Source organism: Apiospora hydei (genome assembly GCF_038363865.1).
Source record: "Apiospora hydei strain CBS 114990 chromosome Unknown utg000006l_segment0_segment0, whole genome shotgun sequence".
Taxonomy (NCBI): domain Eukaryota; kingdom Fungi; phylum Ascomycota; class Sordariomycetes; order Amphisphaeriales; family Apiosporaceae; genus Apiospora; species Apiospora hydei.
In genome coordinates, this window is record NW_027117365.1 from 3,772,421 (window position 1) to 3,789,621 (window position 17,201).

A 17,201-nucleotide genomic window follows, 5' to 3' on the forward strand; every position below is an offset into this window, starting at 1 on the left:
CTAGCGCTGTCTCTGTCTCTTATGACTGTCAGGCGTCGGTGCCGAATAGCCTCCCTCCTCGCTACGGCGCTTTCGGCTGCCACGCCCGCCGTCTTCGCCTCTCGGTTCTCTGGACCTATGGTCTTCGCCCCGCGGGGTTCCGCCAATACCGCCTCCATGGCCGCCTCCTCCTCTTCCGCCTCCTCCGCTACGCGAATGCTCTTCGTGTCGACCACTACCTCCGTCACCGCGGTGACGGGATTCCCGTCCTCCTCCGTCACCACGTCCATTACCCACAACTTCGGCACGGCCACCAAACTGAGAGTCCCGCGCGTTATTCGAGGACTCCCGACCCGATCGCCGCGAAAACTCTCTACCACCATCTCTGGCTCCACTGCCAGGCACGCCGGCGGCGACTTCTCGTTCGTGGTAGTCTCGATGATCCTTCGACCTCGAATCACGGGTCGGACTCTGGTCGCGACTGCGCGTAACGCGCTCCGATCCATCATGGTGACGTCGGCTTCGCTCGCGGTCACCACGACCGGATCGGTCGTCTCCATTAGCACCACCACGAGACGAGTTTGGTTGGTCTACGCGATCTGCGAAAGGCTCGGGCCGCTCATGTATTGGCGTCGATACAGGTGATGCTCCTGTGAGTACCTGAGCATCAGACCCTGCAAGGTTACTACGCGAACTGCGCCCTCGCAGACTGCCTCCACGTCCAGCTGGATCTGCGCCAGAGAGGAGATTATTAATGCCAGCAAGCTGCCTTCGGCTGCCACCCTTTGCCCGGTCAGTAGACCCCGAGGGCCCAGTTGGCACAGACGGGCTATTGTTTCTCTCTGGGCCGGGGGTGATAGGCATGGCTCCCGAAGGCTGACGAGAGCTTCCATGGTTCGAAGGCATTGATGGCCTATCTGGAGTCTGCAACGGTGGCAGAGACCTGCCATGCTGAGACGGACCGCTGGGAGGCTGATTTGCACCAATCTGGTTCATGCGATCGGGGTGAACAGCAACAGAGTTGACGCCAGAGCCAGGGAATGCTGACTGCGGAGAAGACGGCTGTGCAGGAGCGACGCCCAACTGCCTGAGGCGATCTGGATGGATACCTGGGCCTGAACTATTAGGTGCGGGCGGGGGATTTGCGGGGGCATTTCCGGACCCGGCAGCTGGCGGGCCACGCCGTGGCCTAGAGGATGCAGGCCCGGTAGGAGGAAGGTGCCTCTCGGGAGATGCGCCTCGCTGGGGCACATCCATGTTCGGGTATCTTCCATCACCACGAACAGGCTGTTGCTGGTTCTGTGGCGGCGGAGGACGTGTCATGTTACGACCTCGTCCTCGTGGGCCTTCAGGGGTGTTTGTTGGCATATCTGTCACTGACGGAATGGCGTTCAATCGTCCATAATTGGGGTCCTGCTGGCTTGCTCGAAGGCGTTCGGCCTCCCCACGGGCCCCGGATGGAGTTGACTGAAAAACGCTGCCAACGTCTCGTGCCTTCTCCGTTGTACGGTCACCCTCACGGTCAACCCGATGGCCAGAAGGGGGAATCGCTTCGTTTCGCTCGTCTCTGGCAGGTGTTGAATGATCCCCACGATACGGGCGAGATGAGCGATCATCCCGATTTTGCTCCCCCGGATCGCGTTTCGGAACGCTCGGTCTTTCGCGTGGGTGAATGGTGACGGCTGCCACGATCCCGACTTTCCTCTCTTGATGGACGGCCTGTTGTCCTTGAATCGGCCATTAAGGCTGCACGAGCGGGATTGACCAGTGGATCCGGTGTGTCAGCACCTATAAGTCGTGCTCTTTCGGGATTGACAGTTGGGCCCGGGATTTCGGTCTGAGCAGGAGGGGGCATCGATTTGGTATCCGGCTGTGCATCCCTTGCACCTCGGCTGGAATCTGTCGTGCGTCCGGCAGTCGCGGAAGCTGCACGATCTCGAGATGATCGAGTCTCTCTATCATGGGTAGCCGGCGGCTCCCAGCGAGGTGGACCCTCTGTTCGTGGTGTGGTCCGGTCTCGATCAGAACGTGAGGCTTCCCTGGGAAGGCTATCCGCGGGACGTCTGTCATTGCTGAAGGAATCTCTTGGCGGCCGAGTGGTCCTCGTGCCTTCACTAGCCCTCGATTCCCTCGGCTCTCGAGGTTCGCGTCCATCTCGAGTGTCTCTCACGTCCCTCCGCTCTCTGACATCTCGGTGTTCACGCGTGTGCCCGCCTTCGGCCACAGCGCGCACTTGGGCATATTCATCCTGTCTAAAGTGACCCGGAAGTGGTACATCAGGTCGACTCGGCAGCCCAGGTGGAAGGCTGGGCAAAGTCGATGACTTCAATGGTTCTCGCCTGGCATTAGGAGCCGGGCTCTGAGTTGACGGGCGTGCAGTCGGCGTGCTCGGTCGGCCTGGTCTTGCAAGCTCTGTCTTCTGTGGTAGAGTGCTTGGCTTGTGCGAAGGTGGCAAAGCCTCATTATCCTTCCGTTGAGTGTCTGCCGAGGCTGCGGAACCAGGTCTGTGATCCTTCACCTCGCCATCTTCGTCATCGGCAGTTGGTTTTGGTCGTCCGGCAAGGCTACGGCAAGGTTAGACAAATAATGAAAACGCTTGAACTGTACAGGCGACTTACCTCGTAGGCTTGAATTCTGGCGCATTGGGTCGGAGGCTTGGTGGTTTGCTGGAATCCGCAGCTCTCTTTTCTTCAGAAGTATCACCGGTCTGCGCTATGTTAGAGTCCGAGTATAAAGACAATGGCCAATGAATACTTACAACGTTGGATCGGAAAGCCTGTACCATAACCCATCTGGAGTCGTGCTTTTTCAGAGCCGAAGCAGCTGTATTTGCCGTAACAGACAAGTCCACACGGTGGCCCTGGCCGTCTTCGTCATTTTTAGTTGCTGCCTCACGCTCCGCAATCTTCTGCAGAAGTTGCATAAACTGTCTGCCCATGAAGTCGACAGCTGGGAAGTAATCGAGAACTGCTTTAAGGATGGTTATGGCGTTGCGAATATGCATCCACTCGGTTCCCTGTAGGCAAGACTTGAGTGCTGCACACAAATTTCTATGCCATGTCCAGAGTTGGTCACGGAAGTGATCATGTTCCATCATCGACGAAGGCTTGCCCTCCTCATCAACTGTGATAGCAAATCCAGCATGCTTGCCATTCCTGGTTGCTTCTTTCTCATAAGCGTCCTTACTCTTGTGCCACTTCGCCAAGTCTCCAAGAGCAAGCTTGATGAAACGTCCCAAGAATTCGGCCTCGCGAATACTGCAGCCAAAGAGCATGGACCGGAGTCTGTTGACACTAAAGAAGCGCTCGTAGAGAGCTGTGATTTTGAAGTTGGCCACCTGGTTATCGTGCAAGAATCTGATCATTTTGTGACAGAAGTCTGCATCGCCTGGGGAGAGCATCATTCTTGGAACAATGCATTCCTCGATCAGGACATCGGCGATCATATTTGATCTGTCCTTGCCGCCTGAAATCCAGGCTGGCGCAGATTTTAGCAGCATTACCTTGGTTTTGCCGACTCTCTCCTTCACATGGTTAACTTCCGTGGTCAGCTTCGACGCAATCTGTGTGAGCTCGTCACGTCTGCGCCTGTTCTTGTCCTGGCCAGTCTTGGTCATGTCGCTGCGGTCCTTCTTGAGGAAGTCCAGTTCCCTTGATATCCGCACAGTCTCGGCATTGTAGCTGCTGGCTGGGATGCTAAGATCATTTGTCTGTAATGCCCAGAACAGGACATAGAATTCAGGACTGATCGAACTCCATAGATCAGGAGGCAGTTGAGCTTGGACGGCTTGAATAATGGGATGCAGGACTTCTAGGAAATGATCTGGCTTCTGCGAGGTCGCGCTCGGGGTTGGAGGGCCCTCCACAGACGGCACCTTATTGTCTTGGCCATCAATTGCCATCATATCCTCGGATGACGGTGGTGCTACCAAGCCATTATTACCATCGTCTTTGTTCTCCATAGGGATATCGCCTTCCACATCTGCTGCGGATTCGACAGGTGTGCTTGACGAGAGCCTTCGACCCTTGAAACCAACCGCACCTGGGCCGGTCAGATAGTGTGCAAGACTGACACGTCCAATCAAAAAGGCCAGATCTGCATCGAGCCCATATTCAGTCATGAGCTCAGAAATGCTGGGGACGAGGTTATCGAATTCCTCGGGTTGGAGGTTGCTCCGGAGCAACTCCACATATTGAACAAGGGCTTGTTGAGAGTCGTCAATGAGGGTTGCTATGTATTTGATGTGGGTATCACTCTCGGAAAGGTGATAGATGGCGGATTGTCTGTACTGTGCCATGTTGGTCAGGAGCCGCGGGGCAAGCTCGGTTTGGACCAGAGCTTTCATAAAGCGAGAGCCACTCTTGGTGGATTCGAAGCGCTTGTCCCCTAGGTTGATAAATGTCTGGCGCCTGAGCTCTTCGCCGCCACTGAGAGCGGCCAGCTGAGCATCGGTGAAATCGATATCCGAAACGATGCCACCCATAGAGGTGACCAGCTCGCGCAGAATGACTAGGTCGGTGGAATTGCCGCGGGAAAGCTGGTCGTTGACGTACTGTATAAGAGGAGTTGGGTTCATATTGCCATAACGGCGGAAAACCTTTCCCGAGAACTTGGAGAGCGCTTGCAGCCATTTGCTTGTCAGTAGCACAGAGCCTTCTTGGGTCCGGCTGCGCTGCTTGCCACCAAGCGAGCTCATGAGTGACCACACCAGTACATCATGGCCAAGATCGGTGAAATACTTGGCACACTCGACGAATGCTTCAATTAGATTGCTGTAGGCCTCGATCTGGTCGAGCGCAACCTTGCAGACGATACCCGGTGAGAACAAGGCAACCTTGGCGAGGTGTTTGGCTGAACTAGATATATTCTGCAACGACAGCCGCTTCAGAATCGACAAAGTGTCCAAGCGAGCGTATTTGAAAGCCTTCGTCATTGCCGGAACCCTGGAAATCTGTCCTTCGTAACATTCGGCGTATATGTTATATCGCACCTGGCTAGGATAGTGCTTCAGGAGGTTCCAGACAGCGTCAACAACATCGACATTGGAGGTTGCTAGGTTCAAAGCAGGAACAATAAGACGCTTCAATAGATCTTGCCACCTGTCGATGTTTGATTGTGAAATGTCTTGATGGAGACTTCTAGCGCCGATAGCCGTGAGTTTCTTAAGTAAGGCGGGTGACCTTCCGATATTCACACCGGATACATTGAGTAAGGTGCTGCAAAGTGTGAATACATCGTCGACCGTGTGGCAGACAGGGACATTGTCCGACCACTCCTTGAGATAGTACTCGTACGGAAGGCCCCTGTTGAAACCATTCGCGTGAGGCCACTTGAGAGGTTTGGGGGTTCCCGCTCAGTCAGCTTCACGCTACCTTTAGAGACCCCAGATTGATCCGCGGCCAACTCCCGTTTGCAAATGTTACCTGCAAAAGGAGTGGTCTCCTTTGGTCGTGTGTCCTGGAAAACTTTCTCGATGGAGAAAAGTAGGATACGGTTAATGGGGGAAATGATTTCGTCAGGGTACGCCTCCGTTAGCCACGGGAAGCGCCCTAGCAGAAAGAGTGCTTCAGGGATGGCCCCAATCAGCAGAAGGTGTTGAACCAGATCTACTTTGAGAACCTCCTTTGGCTCGGGGAGGTTCTCTTCCAGTGGGGCCTTGGCGCTGGCATCTTTGGAATCCGCCTCAGGTTTGGTGGCCTGAGTATCGCGAGTACGCGTGGGCAGCGTGGGTAGCGTATCATCGGGCAATGCGCCGGCCCTGAGCAGTGCATTAGGCTCCGCTCCTTGCCTGTCTTTCTTCTCCTTCTCTTCGAGCTCCTGTGTGCGTCTCTCCTGACTGCATCCATTTTGTCGTCCTCTGGCCAAAGGTGGGGATACAAGTCGGGGAAGGGAGAAGAACCCAACTTTGATCAGATAAGCTGCGAGATAGAACAAATTTGCTGGGATGATCTCATCCTTGTCTCGTGCCTGCGAAGTATAGAAACGGAGCTTGAATCCGAAAAGCTGGGCGGCTGTCTGGTTGCCACTTGGAGGGAGAGTCTTGGTTGCTTTGATCCATTCTAGCTCGAATTCGGTCTTCGCTCGTGAGCTTGGTGCTGTGTTTAGGAACGATTCAATGTCGGCATCCGTGGCTCGTCTACCTCCCAACTCAAAGAAGGCATCGAGGTGAGCCTCTCGAGCTCGGTCCCAGAAGGCGGTGTCGCGCTGCACTCGCCTGGAGTCCATGTCGGCTTGTTCGTCGGGTGTGAGTTGGAACGAGGCGCCTGGCAAAGCCCATCGCGGGAGACCGCCGGTGATAACAGGGTCATAGTTCTCGATTTGACTTGATGGCCACCACGAACTGACCCGGAGGAACATGGTAAAGTAGCGGAAAGTCCTCATCATTGTAGAGGCAAAGACATCAATGACAATATCCAGGACACGGCCAACATCCATGTCAAATGTGCCAATCAGACCTTTGATACGCTCGAACCCAGCCTCGACACCAGCCCTTGTGAGCTGCTCTTGGTTTAAGCTATGCGGTGTCCAGTAGAGCTCCGTGATAAGCTTGGCAAAGCCCTCGGACTCTTCTCGGAGAAGGTTATAATTATTCTGGCGATAAAGCATGTTTGTTGCGTAGCGAATTCCCATCCTTGCGAACGTATTTCGGACCAGGCCCAGCTTATCTAGAACCGAAACATCGAGCGCCTGTCTGAGAAGTTCGGGTGACACTTCAGAAGCAACAATGAAGTCACGGAAACGAGGTTTAGAGGCTTCATCCTCGCTGTCGAAGAACATGGAGATTGTGTCAACAAAGAGGTCATGCGCATTAAAACTGAAGTCCAGCCCCTGGCTGTCGTCAGTCTCAGGTTGTGGGCCGAGTATTTCTTTGATGCATGAGCCGGCCTCGGTTGGGTCAAGTCGGTTCTCCATGACGGCGCGAGTGAACTCTTGGGATATTGTAGCGATCTCTTCGACATCCTCATCGTTTCTTGAGGCAATGCCATGCTCAATAATCTCTTGGCGGCCGCTTTGCTTCCATGCTGATAAGCGAGGACTTGTCAGCACCGCGTATGTGTAGTTTGACGAAATGGCTGGAGACGGAGGAGGGGCCATGGACGCAGTGGGTGTTGCCGGCGGCGGAATATTGACGGACTGCGGCGCCTTCTGTGACGCTGAACTGCTCGGTCGCGCGACAGGTGACGTGATGGGACCACGGTTGTTCATAGTCTGGTTCGTCGACGCATTTGAATCGCGGCGCTCGGCATTCCTTGATCGCGTGTTCCTACCACCGCCAGCATTACCGGATCGGCGGCGATTACCTCCCTCGTACCCATCTCTGTCGTGTTGAGCTAGAGACGTGTCCAAAGGCCGGTGGGGGGATGGTCGAGGAGTATCGGAGGCTGGCTCGTTTCTCTTGCGCTTCGGAGGCATTTTTGCGCGTCGCGCAGGTTCTGTTTCGGATTGGTTAGCAATATTTAGGAATGGCTGATAGACAAGTTCAAAGATGCGATGCGGTTTTCGCGATATCAAACGGAGAGACCTACTTAAGCTGCAATGGACAAACGAGGGCCTCGATAAAGCTGCATCAACCACTTCCAAACCTACGGCTGAACTGTGAAGATCGTGCTCCCGGTGCTTGGTACCATTCGGTGGCAGGTAGAAAGAGGCGCACGTTGGTAGGTGGTTTAGGCGGAAAAAGGCACTTTGGTCCAAAGGCTGAGAGAGAACAAAGAAAACAGAGATGCGGATTGTACTGGCGACAAGTTATTCTTGTCTGGGATAAAAGAGTGCACCATGCATGGATGGTTGGTCGGGAAAGTAGTCTTCCAGAACAGATTAGGGTCGCGGGTCGCGCAGGACTGGAAAGAGAAAGCAGCTCAGATCGCGACTGGCCGGGAGTTGAGGCTGAAAGGTTGATGGTGAAGCCGGATGGAGCTGGACGCGGCTCGCGTGGAGAATTGGCACGAGGAAGCAGAAGCTGCGATTGTTAGCAGATGTAACCCAGGCAGGCAGGCTGTAGGCAGGCTGTAGGCTGTCGACTGTTTTGGTAGGGAAGATGCAAATTGTAGGTCAGCCTCGCTGTTCGTCAAGGTCTGCAGCTGCGCTGAATGCTCCACGCTTCCATGCTCCCATGCTCAAGGCTCAATTGACTGCGACTGCACTGCGGACTGTGCTGTTTTAGCCTCCAGACTGGAAAGCTCCAGTCCACGGTACCGCGGTACCTGCCTGCCATACTACCTACGTACAGAGCTACGTACTTATGTAGGTATGTAAGGTAGGCATGTACATATGTACTTTGTGGGGTTATAAGCTACACGAGGGTGTGGCTCTAGAAGATACGGCTGGGTGGGCTTGACTCATTCCATTGCGTGCTTTCTATGGCCTTACCTCGACGTTTATCCTAGTACAAGGTAACTGCCATCTGCCTCCGGTTTTTCGACCGATGTTAGGACCTGACGTTTCCCATGTGTGTCTACATATATAAGTACATACTTAGCCCCCAGGCCACCCATTCCGCAGAGACTCCATTGCAAACACCCTTAAAGAAAGTGCTCAAGACGAGACCTTGAACTGTGCAATTCAATATGGCACCTGACGACAACGTCTCGAATGGCTCCAAGCCAAGATTCGGTGAGTTACCACTGCTGAATGACGCACTTTCCCTCCAGCCCATCTGTATCCCGAGTTTCGTCTTGCGCCAGCAAAAAGTATGGTGACTGAATACTTCCAAGAAAGAACTCGGCAGCAACCTGAGAATCCGTATGCTGCCATGATCCCGGACCAGGAGATCGCCATCATCCCCTCATTCACACTGGAATCGGGAGTCACCCTGAACAATGTGCCCCTGGCATATACCACCCGCGGCAAGCTGTCCGCGAATCGGGATAACGCCATGGTCATCTGCCATGCCCTGACCGGAAGTGCCGATGTCAGTGATTGGTGGGGTCCGCTGCTTGGCGGCCCTGGTCGTGCCTTTGATACCTCCAGATTCTTCATCATTTGTCTGAACAGCTTGGGTAGTCCGTACGGCACGGCCAGCCCAGTCACCGCCAAGGACGGCGACCCGACCAAGGAAAGATACGGCCCCGAGTTTCCTCTCACTACAGTTCGGGACGACGTCAAGTAAGTATGCTGCGTCAAGACATGCCGACTAGAACCGAACTGATTGTTTTCATAGGCTACACAAGATGCTGCTGGACGATCTAGGTGTCCGCCAAGTGGCGACTGTCATTGGTGGTTCTATGGGAGGCATGCTTGTTCTCGAGTGGGCTTATTTCGGCAAAGACTATGTCCGCTGCATTGTACCCATCGCTACTTCCAGCAGGCACAGTGCCTGGGGAATTAGCTGGGGTGAAGCGCAGAGGCAGAGCATTTACGCTGACCCCAAGTACGATGATGGGTACTACTCCTTCGAGGACCCTCCCGTAACAGGACTAGGCGCTGCGCGTATGTCGGCCCTGTTGATGTACCGCAGCAGAAACTCCTTCGAGGCAAGATTTGGCCGTAACATTCCGGATCCGGCTAGGCACCAGACGATTCGTGAGAAGCCACGCCCCAGTACCCCCTCGGAGGCTCATTTTCATATTCATAACGATGGCCACATGGTTACGCGCACGAACTTATCACGCACCAGCAGTGGATCGCTCCAGCAAGTTAAAGTCACAAAGGAAGCTGACGATGCATCCACCAGTCCATCAGCCAAGGTGGAAGTGAACTCCCTGGATCCGCAGTTCTCTGGGCCTAAGGAGCCTGTTGAAAGCCTCACAGGCGGCGACTCGGTTCCCACGACGACGTACTTCTCTGCCCAGTCCTACCTGCGTTACCAGGGCCAGAAGTTCGTCAAGCGCTTCGACGGTAACTGCTACATCGCCATCACGCGAAAGCTGGATACGCACGATGTTTCTCGCTACCGAGCCAACACTATTGCGGAGGCTTTAGCGCTCATTGAGCAACCGACTCTTGTCCTTGGGATTGAGAGTGATGGACTCTTCACGTTTGCTGAGCAGCAGGAGCTTGCCCAACACATTAAGAATGCCAAGCTTGGCGAGATCGTTAGCCAGGAGGGCCATGACGCTTTCTTGCTGCAGTTTGAGCAGGTCAATCGCTACATCTTAGACTTCCTTACCGAAGTCCTACCCGATATTATGCTCAAGGAGGGCGAGGCCGCTGTAGAAGCGGAAGTCGGCGTTGGGCAGATAACCAAATCGAGTGTATTTGGCGAAGCAGAAGTAGAAGACATCACTGCATGGTAGGCTGTATGCAGTATTCCTGCAATAGAATAGACTCGCTTGTCCTCGTTCACGTGTTCCCGCCTTTACATGTGCTCGGGTGTTGATGTTGCGTTTATACAAGATTTGTTCTCACAATAACTGCCGAGACCCCAAATCATAATCTCCCCGTGCTTCCCATGGCTTAACCTACTGGAGACCCATAGGCGACAGACAGCACAGCGGGCTCTCTTGACCATTTGACTGACACAATTATTTAACTGAAATAATCATATATCCCGGTCAATTGTCGACTCGGGCCTTAAGACGACGGTTTGCTCCGGGCAGAGATGAGTGCCTTGATTCCCGTGACTGCAACCCATCCCACTACTACCACCGTGACTGCCAGTCGGACCTCCCTTGCTACACCGGTTGCTGATTGACTGAAGTGGATGGCGTGGACATGGTTTATCGTGCCCGAGTGCTGGGCCGCCAGAGCGAATGATTCCATTGTTGATCTGAGAGACACGGTATAAATGAAGCGTAGGTATTTGTGATTGGGTGAAAATGCTGAGGATGCACGCCCGCGGAGTGATTGGAGTTGGTTGTGCTTGGAAGTGATTATCATTTAGTCCGCTACGTCAGCAGTCTTTTTTGTCGCAGGGTTTCGCTAGTGTCGCAAGTTCCATAGCGTGCTGATAAAGGCGCCTTATCAGAACGGACGTCGGCCAGACAGCTAACACTTCCATGTTGCCGCGATGAAAATTGACATAGAATATGGCATGTAGTCTGCCGTTGTTCTTACAAGTTTTGAGGCCGATGTTTCCCAGCTCGAGAACGGCGAGATCATTAGAAAGTACAAGGATCCGAGTCCGGGGTATGCGCACTCCATTTGGAGGAACGCGAGAGGTAGGCTGTCGCAATCACGAGATATTAGCTCAAGCCGGCCGTTGAGACCCCAAAAAGGCCGTTGGCCGAACCATTGGACTAGCGGATTGGCGGGACGTGAGCTGAGCCTGCAGCCAACAGATGCGTCTCATCGTCGCGAGAGGACCGAAGCCGAAGGCACGTTTTCGTGTTGCCAATTCTTATTGGTAGCGAGCGACCTGATGCCGAGCAGGGGGCGGGCGGGCTGTTGGTGTCAGCCGCAATGCGCCTGCATCCAACGTAGTATGTAGTGGCCGGGAAGGGATTCGGAAAGGCCCCTGTTTCCAACTTCTACGATGTTACGAACAGACTGCTCGGTTGGCGGTGTACGTGTTGATGGACCAGGCTCCTCGGTCTGTACAAAAGGGGACAAAATGACACTGGCGTTGGTGTTGGCGTTGGCTTGGCGGCCGAGCTTCAAGGGGCAAGGGCGACCATACTTCAAGACGGGGTGGCAGACGGGGTTCATCCGTGGGCACTGATTTGACAGTTCCTGATTTAGACCTATCAACCATTTATTAGAGTGCAGCAATGACACCAGATGGCATGCTTTGCCCCAAGCAAGGTGCCCGATCAGATGGTCTTTTCTTCGTGCTCCCTTGAGACTCTTATATATCTGATACACAGCACTCACTCATATATCTAATACACATACAGGTCGCCCTGTTGATTCCGGCGGGCACAAGCATGCGTATACTAATAGGTTCCCTTATATGTTTGTCTCTTCTCCAGTGTGACGGCTGCCTGACCGCGGACTGCCCTGGCTTCAATCCTCGTCAGTGGCCCTTGTCGAGTGGCACGAGCCTGACGACTCTATCTCACCCGTGAGGCCTGTCCACAGCTAGGATTGGACGGCGGCGATGCAGCCTACTTCAGCCCACCGAATGTCCCTGCTTACCTACACGGGGGTCTCGCCCACACTGCCGGCTATGCACGCCTTTACAAACTCTACTTATTAAGCCTAGGGGATCTGCATCTCCACGCCATCCCGCTTCTTCTTTGATCTAGTGGTTCTTTCCTCATTCTTCACTATTCATGTTCCTGGGATCGAGGCATTGCCGATATACCGCTATATCTCACACCATCAAGCAGTCTCCGGGCCTTTGAAGCCTTCTTTGCTTTCGTTTGATATGCGATATGTGCACCGCGTAAGCGTCCTGCCTGGCGCAACGAGCCAAGGCTGAATATAGCCATCATATCCCACGATTGGTCGTCAGTAGGCACCTGGGGCGGTGATTACGACTTACCATGGACATGCTACCGGAGCCCGCCGCTCCGAACCCCCATAGCCGGACATTTGGTGGGAATCGGGCATTCCACAACTTCTTCAACGATTTCAGCCACATACAGGACCCCAATCTAAGGCGGCGGCTGGCACTCTCCGAGATCGACAAGGTTCCCTTCGGCTTCTACCACGTCAGAGCCGTCCTGGTCGCCGGCATTGGCTTCTTCCTCGACTCGTACGACATCTTCGCCATCAACTTGATCACGACGCTGCTGGGCGTGGTATTCTGGCACGGCCCGCCGGAAAAGGCCGCGAACGGGTATGGCGGTAACTACGGCACCTTGCCGACCCCAGTGAGCCAAGCTCTCAAGGCATCGACGAGCGCCGGTATTGTCGTCGGGCAGATCCTGTTCGGCTGGTTGGCCGATGTCTTCGGCCGGAGACGGATGTATGGAGTCGAGCTGGCCATTATCGTGGTAGCTACGTTTGGTTGTACGCTGGTGGCCCCGTCGCAAGCCATGGGTTTTACTGGCCTGATGGTTAGATCCCTATACCCCGGCTGTCACCCCTTGGGACCATTGCTAACACACGAACTTTCGATACAAAGGCTTTCTGGAGAGTGATGATGGGCGTTGGAATCGGCGGGGATTACCCGTTGAGCTCGGTGATCACTTCTGAGTTTGCCCCGACGAGATGGAGAGGTATGCCTCACTTTGCTACATTTCAGCAGGCGAAAGCACTTTTCACTAACTTTATAGGGGCAATGATGTCGGCGGTTTTCTCGATGCAGGGTATCGGCCAGCTCGTGGCAGCACTGGTAGCGCTACTAGTCACGGCGTCCTTCAAAGGGGCCTACCACGGTGCAGTCAATGTCGGGTCCTGTGACATAGTATGCCAAACTGCCGCAGATCGATCCTGGCGGCTGATTGTCGGCGTTGGAGCATTGCCGGCTTGTTTCGCTTTGTACTATCGAATCACGATCCCCGAAACACCAAGATATACGTTTGAGGTAGCAAGAGACGTTGAAAAAGCCGATGCGGACATCAAAGCCTATATGGCAAGCAAGGCGGAAGGAGAGGTCGACAAGGTCCAGCAGGCGAGGATGAAGAAGGTTGCCTCGCCGTCACTGAATGTTCCGTCGGCATCGTGGCCGGATTTGTACTCCCATTTCAGGCAATGGAAGAACGCGAGAATGCTCATTGGCACAACGATGAGCTGGTTTTTCCTGGTATATAACCAATCCCCTTTGCAGATTACTCATTATTCGGATGACTGACTGTTACTAGGACCTGGCTTTCTATGGCCTAGGATTGAATAACACGATCGTGCTACATGCCATCGGGTATGCCACCGGCGATACTCTCTACGAACAGCTGCTCAACAATGCCATTGGCACTATAATTCTAGCCGTGGCCGGGTCGCTCCCGGGCTACTGGATGGCCATATTCACCATCGACACCATCGGGCGCAAACCACTACAGATATTTGGCTTCATAGCCCTTACCATCATATTCTCCGTTCTGGGGTTCTATTACCATCACCTGAACCAAGGCGCCATGCTCGCGTTATATGTGATTGCCCAGTTCTTCTTCAATTGGGGCCCAAATACCACGACGTTCATCGTCCCTGCCGAATGCTTCCCCACACGCTATCGATCTTCCGGCCATGGGATATCGGCAGCGATGGGCAAGATAGGGGCTATCACCGCCCAGGTTATCTCGATTCCCCTCCTCAGCAAGGATTCCCCTGTGGATTGCAAAGGAAGCCAATGCTCGCCGTGGCTCGACAGGCTGATGCAGATCTTTGCGCTGTTCATGCTGTGCGGAACCTTTGTGTCATTCTTGATTCCTGAGACAAAGGGCCTTACGCTCGAGGAACTTGCAGGAGGTACGTCTACCCACAATGCTAACTTGTCGCGCCAGAGACTGCGACTGGAGGATTGCCACTAATACATCGGTTTTCCAGAACAACCAACCTCGTACAACGCAGGCCGAAACGGTAGTTTCATCGTGCCCCCACAACAGTGGTGGAATCCGTTCAGAAGCGGACAACCGGCGGGCTTCTGCTACCCACACTTCAAAAGGGGCGCACGGAACCCACGTGTCGGCATCATGACCTCGCCCGAGATGGCGGTCCAGCAGCAGCAGCATCAACAGCATCAACAAGAATCTCATGAACATCACTCGCGGAGGGGCGGCAGCAGCCGCAGCGGCAAGTGGTCGTGGCGGAGGGGCGGCAGCAATGACACGGCAGGCTACGAGATGAGCAGCACGAGCTCCACGACGGGCATTGTAGCACCGTCCGGGGGAACGGTGGTGCGGGAAGATGGCGATACGAGCGGGGCCCATGGCGGACTGCTGCCGGGCTGGGGTGTTGGATGGGGCAGGATCGACCGCGGAGGCCACCCGACCTCGGTCGAGAACATCAAGCTGCAGGACGTGGGACGCCTATTACGATAGTGTTTGTAAACTTGTAACAAAACAACAACAAAGAACGGGTGATCCGAGCAACGCACGAGTGCCAACTGGCGTGTGGATGGGAAATGTGGATTGTATATAGGCCGGCCTCTCTGTGATTCGTGAATGTCCCTTTCCACCCCCATTAGCCGGTATCGGGTTTCCGAGCTTCAGAGTTCCACCACGACTATTCATGTGGTTAACTGCTGTCTACCTACACATCGGGGTACCGTGGGAGTCCTTCTTTCGACTGATATCGAGCCATTGGCATCGACTATCAGACCACGTACCGATCCGATTTATCCTGTACGGGACGATACACGAAGTAGTCAAACTTGGCCTGCTTCGCCGTCCCATTCACGTCCGAGCAAGCCAAGCCCACAAAAGCCCCGGTAAAGCTGCCGTGCGCCTGGTGGCCGCCGCACTCGTCCGAGAGGACGGTCGCGTCCAGCACCGGCCCGACCTCCTTGAGCTCCGCCTTCTCCTCGCCCTCGCCCACCATGGCGTAGTAGAACTGCAGCTTGTCGCTGCGGATCGTGAGCGCCAGCCGCACCTTGCCCTCGTAGGGGATCGGTACCGGGTCCGGGAACGGCATCCGCAGCTTGCCGTCCGGCCACGACGCCTCGGAGCACATGACCAGCAGCTCCCGCTTCCCGTCCGAGTGCGCCGTCACCGCCAGGTAGAAGAAGTTGTACCGGCAGTAGTACGCCGTCAGTCCCGCGAATTGTCGTTCGTCCTCCGGGGAAAAGTCCACCACGGTCTCGGCGTCGTAGGAGAAATGCTGCTGGCGCCTGGCCACCAGGGACTGCTCGAACCAGGACCCGATCGACTCCCGCCCTGTCAGAACCAGCTTGCCGCCCTCGATGGCTAGGATCCGCTCCGGCTCCGGTGTGCGAAGCCATTGGAAATCCTTGTGAAGCTTTTGATCAAAGGTGTAGCGCTGTTCCGCCCAGTAGTGGTTTTCGTCAGGGTGCCGGGCACTTCAACGTGAAGCGAGGGGACGGGTCCGCCCTTGACGTACAGCCAGTCGTCGTCCGACCAATACGCCTCCTGGATGGCAGTCTCGCGGCCAAGCACACACCTGCGCTTCTGTGTCATGGGGCGACCGCCCAGGTGCACAAGGTACGTCTTTCCGTCCGGCGTGTCTACGATGTCGCCATGGCCGGCCCGCTGGAGTGCGGCGAAGGGGGCATCCGTCGAAGACAGGATAGGGTTCTGCGGGTGGACTTCGTACGGACCCCAGATATCGCGGGACCTCGCCAAAGTGCACGCGTGCTCGTAAGCCGTCCCGGCCTCCGCGGTCAGGAGGTAGTACCACCCGTTGCGCTTATACAGATGCGGGCCTTCTACGAGATCCAGCTCCGTGCCGTGGAAGATGGTCTTCATGGGCCCCACGAGCTTGCCCTCGGACGGGCTGAACTCCTGCATTCGGATCCCCGCAAAGTACCGGGGCCGGCGCCGGTGGTCCTGGATCATGTTGACGAACCACTTGCGCCCGTCGTCGTCGTGGAACAGCGACGGGTCGAACCCGGACGAGTTGGCGTAGATTGGGTCCGACCAGGGCCCCTCGATGGCCGGCGCGTGGACAATGTAGTTGTGCGCGTCCTTCATCGAGCCGTCCTTGCGCTTCACGTCGGTGTAGACGAGCCAGAACCTGTCGCCGTCGTGAGTGAGGCACGGGGCCCAGACGCCGCAGCTGTCGGGGTCGCCGCGCATATCCAGCTGGCTCTTGCGCGTCAGGGGTCGCGTGACCAGCTCCCAGTTCGCGAGGTCCTTGGAGTGGTGTATCTGCACTCCCGGAAACCACTCGAAGGTGGAGGTCGCGATGTAGTAGTCGTCACCGACCCGGAGGACCGACGGGTCCGGGTTGAACCCGGGGAGAATGGGATTGCGAACTTGTGGCATCGTCACGTACTATTCGCTCGTGTAGCTTGACAGACCCCCGGATACCAACAGTCTAAGTTACTATAAGAGAGAACAAGACTAGGAAGAGAAAAAGTAGCTTGTTTTGTGCTTATTTAGTGTCTACATACCTACTTATGCATGAAGATCAGCTATTCGAATGTAACTTTAAGTAGTTCGCATGAACGCGGAGTAGAGTGATTTAGCCTGATTACAGCAGTATGCCCAGGACGTGACCCCCACAAGCTTCCCCGATATTCCGCGGGTAATAGAGGTATAGAGTTGGGGTAAGTAAGTAACCATTTATCCACCGCCCCCACTGTTCCCTGTGTAGACCGAGCCTGAGCATGTTATCGAGTCGTAAGACACCGACACGTGAACAGCAGCAGGCATGGCTCATTGCAGATAGACCCTCGAGCAAGACCTTGATCGTATGGTATAAGCCGGACCACGCGATCTATTCGCTGTGTTCGTCTGAGAGGCTGGCACAAGACAAACCATGTATGTCGCAACAGCCGCTCG

At 55.1% G+C, this 17,201-nt stretch overlaps 4 protein-coding genes across 4 annotated transcripts; 2 read left to right on the top strand and 2 right to left on the bottom strand.

Moving 5' to 3' along the window:
- On the bottom strand, window positions 1–7,392 carry PG997_008409 (THO complex subunit 2; the record flags this gene model as incomplete). The annotated part of the gene is made up of 5 exons (XM_066812724.1): window positions 1–1,706; window positions 1,768–2,543; window positions 2,598–2,686; window positions 2,738–5,331; window positions 5,403–7,392. The coding sequence occupies 5 exons, from the start codon at window positions 7,390–7,392 to the stop codon at window positions 1–3; spliced, it is 7,155 nt and encodes a 2,384-aa protein (XP_066668066.1).
- Window positions 7,393–8,546: 1,154 nt separating this feature from the next.
- Window positions 8,547–10,214, top strand: PG997_008410 (uncharacterized protein; the record flags this gene model as incomplete). Its single annotated transcript, XM_066812725.1, has 3 exons — window positions 8,547–8,592; window positions 8,631–9,084; window positions 9,140–10,214. The coding sequence occupies 3 exons, from the start codon at window positions 8,547–8,549 to the stop codon at window positions 10,212–10,214; spliced, it is 1,575 nt and encodes a 524-aa protein (XP_066668067.1).
- Window positions 10,215–12,344: 2,130 nt separating this feature from the next.
- On the top strand, window positions 12,345–14,780 carry PG997_008411 (Repressible high-affinity phosphate permease; the record flags this gene model as incomplete). The annotated part of the gene is made up of 5 exons (XM_066812726.1): window positions 12,345–12,860; window positions 12,929–13,022; window positions 13,080–13,549; window positions 13,608–14,208; window positions 14,287–14,780. The coding sequence occupies 5 exons, from the start codon at window positions 12,345–12,347 to the stop codon at window positions 14,778–14,780; spliced, it is 2,175 nt and encodes a 724-aa protein (XP_066668068.1).
- Window positions 14,781–15,054: 274 nt separating this feature from the next.
- Window positions 15,055–16,682, bottom strand: PG997_008412 (glycoside hydrolase family 43 protein; the record flags this gene model as incomplete). The annotated part of the gene is made up of 2 exons (XM_066812727.1): window positions 15,055–15,757; window positions 15,799–16,682. 2 exons carry the CDS (start codon window positions 16,680–16,682, stop codon window positions 15,055–15,057), a joined length of 1,587 nt encoding a protein of 528 aa, XP_066668069.1.
- Between the last annotated feature and the right edge of the window lie 519 nt (window positions 16,683–17,201).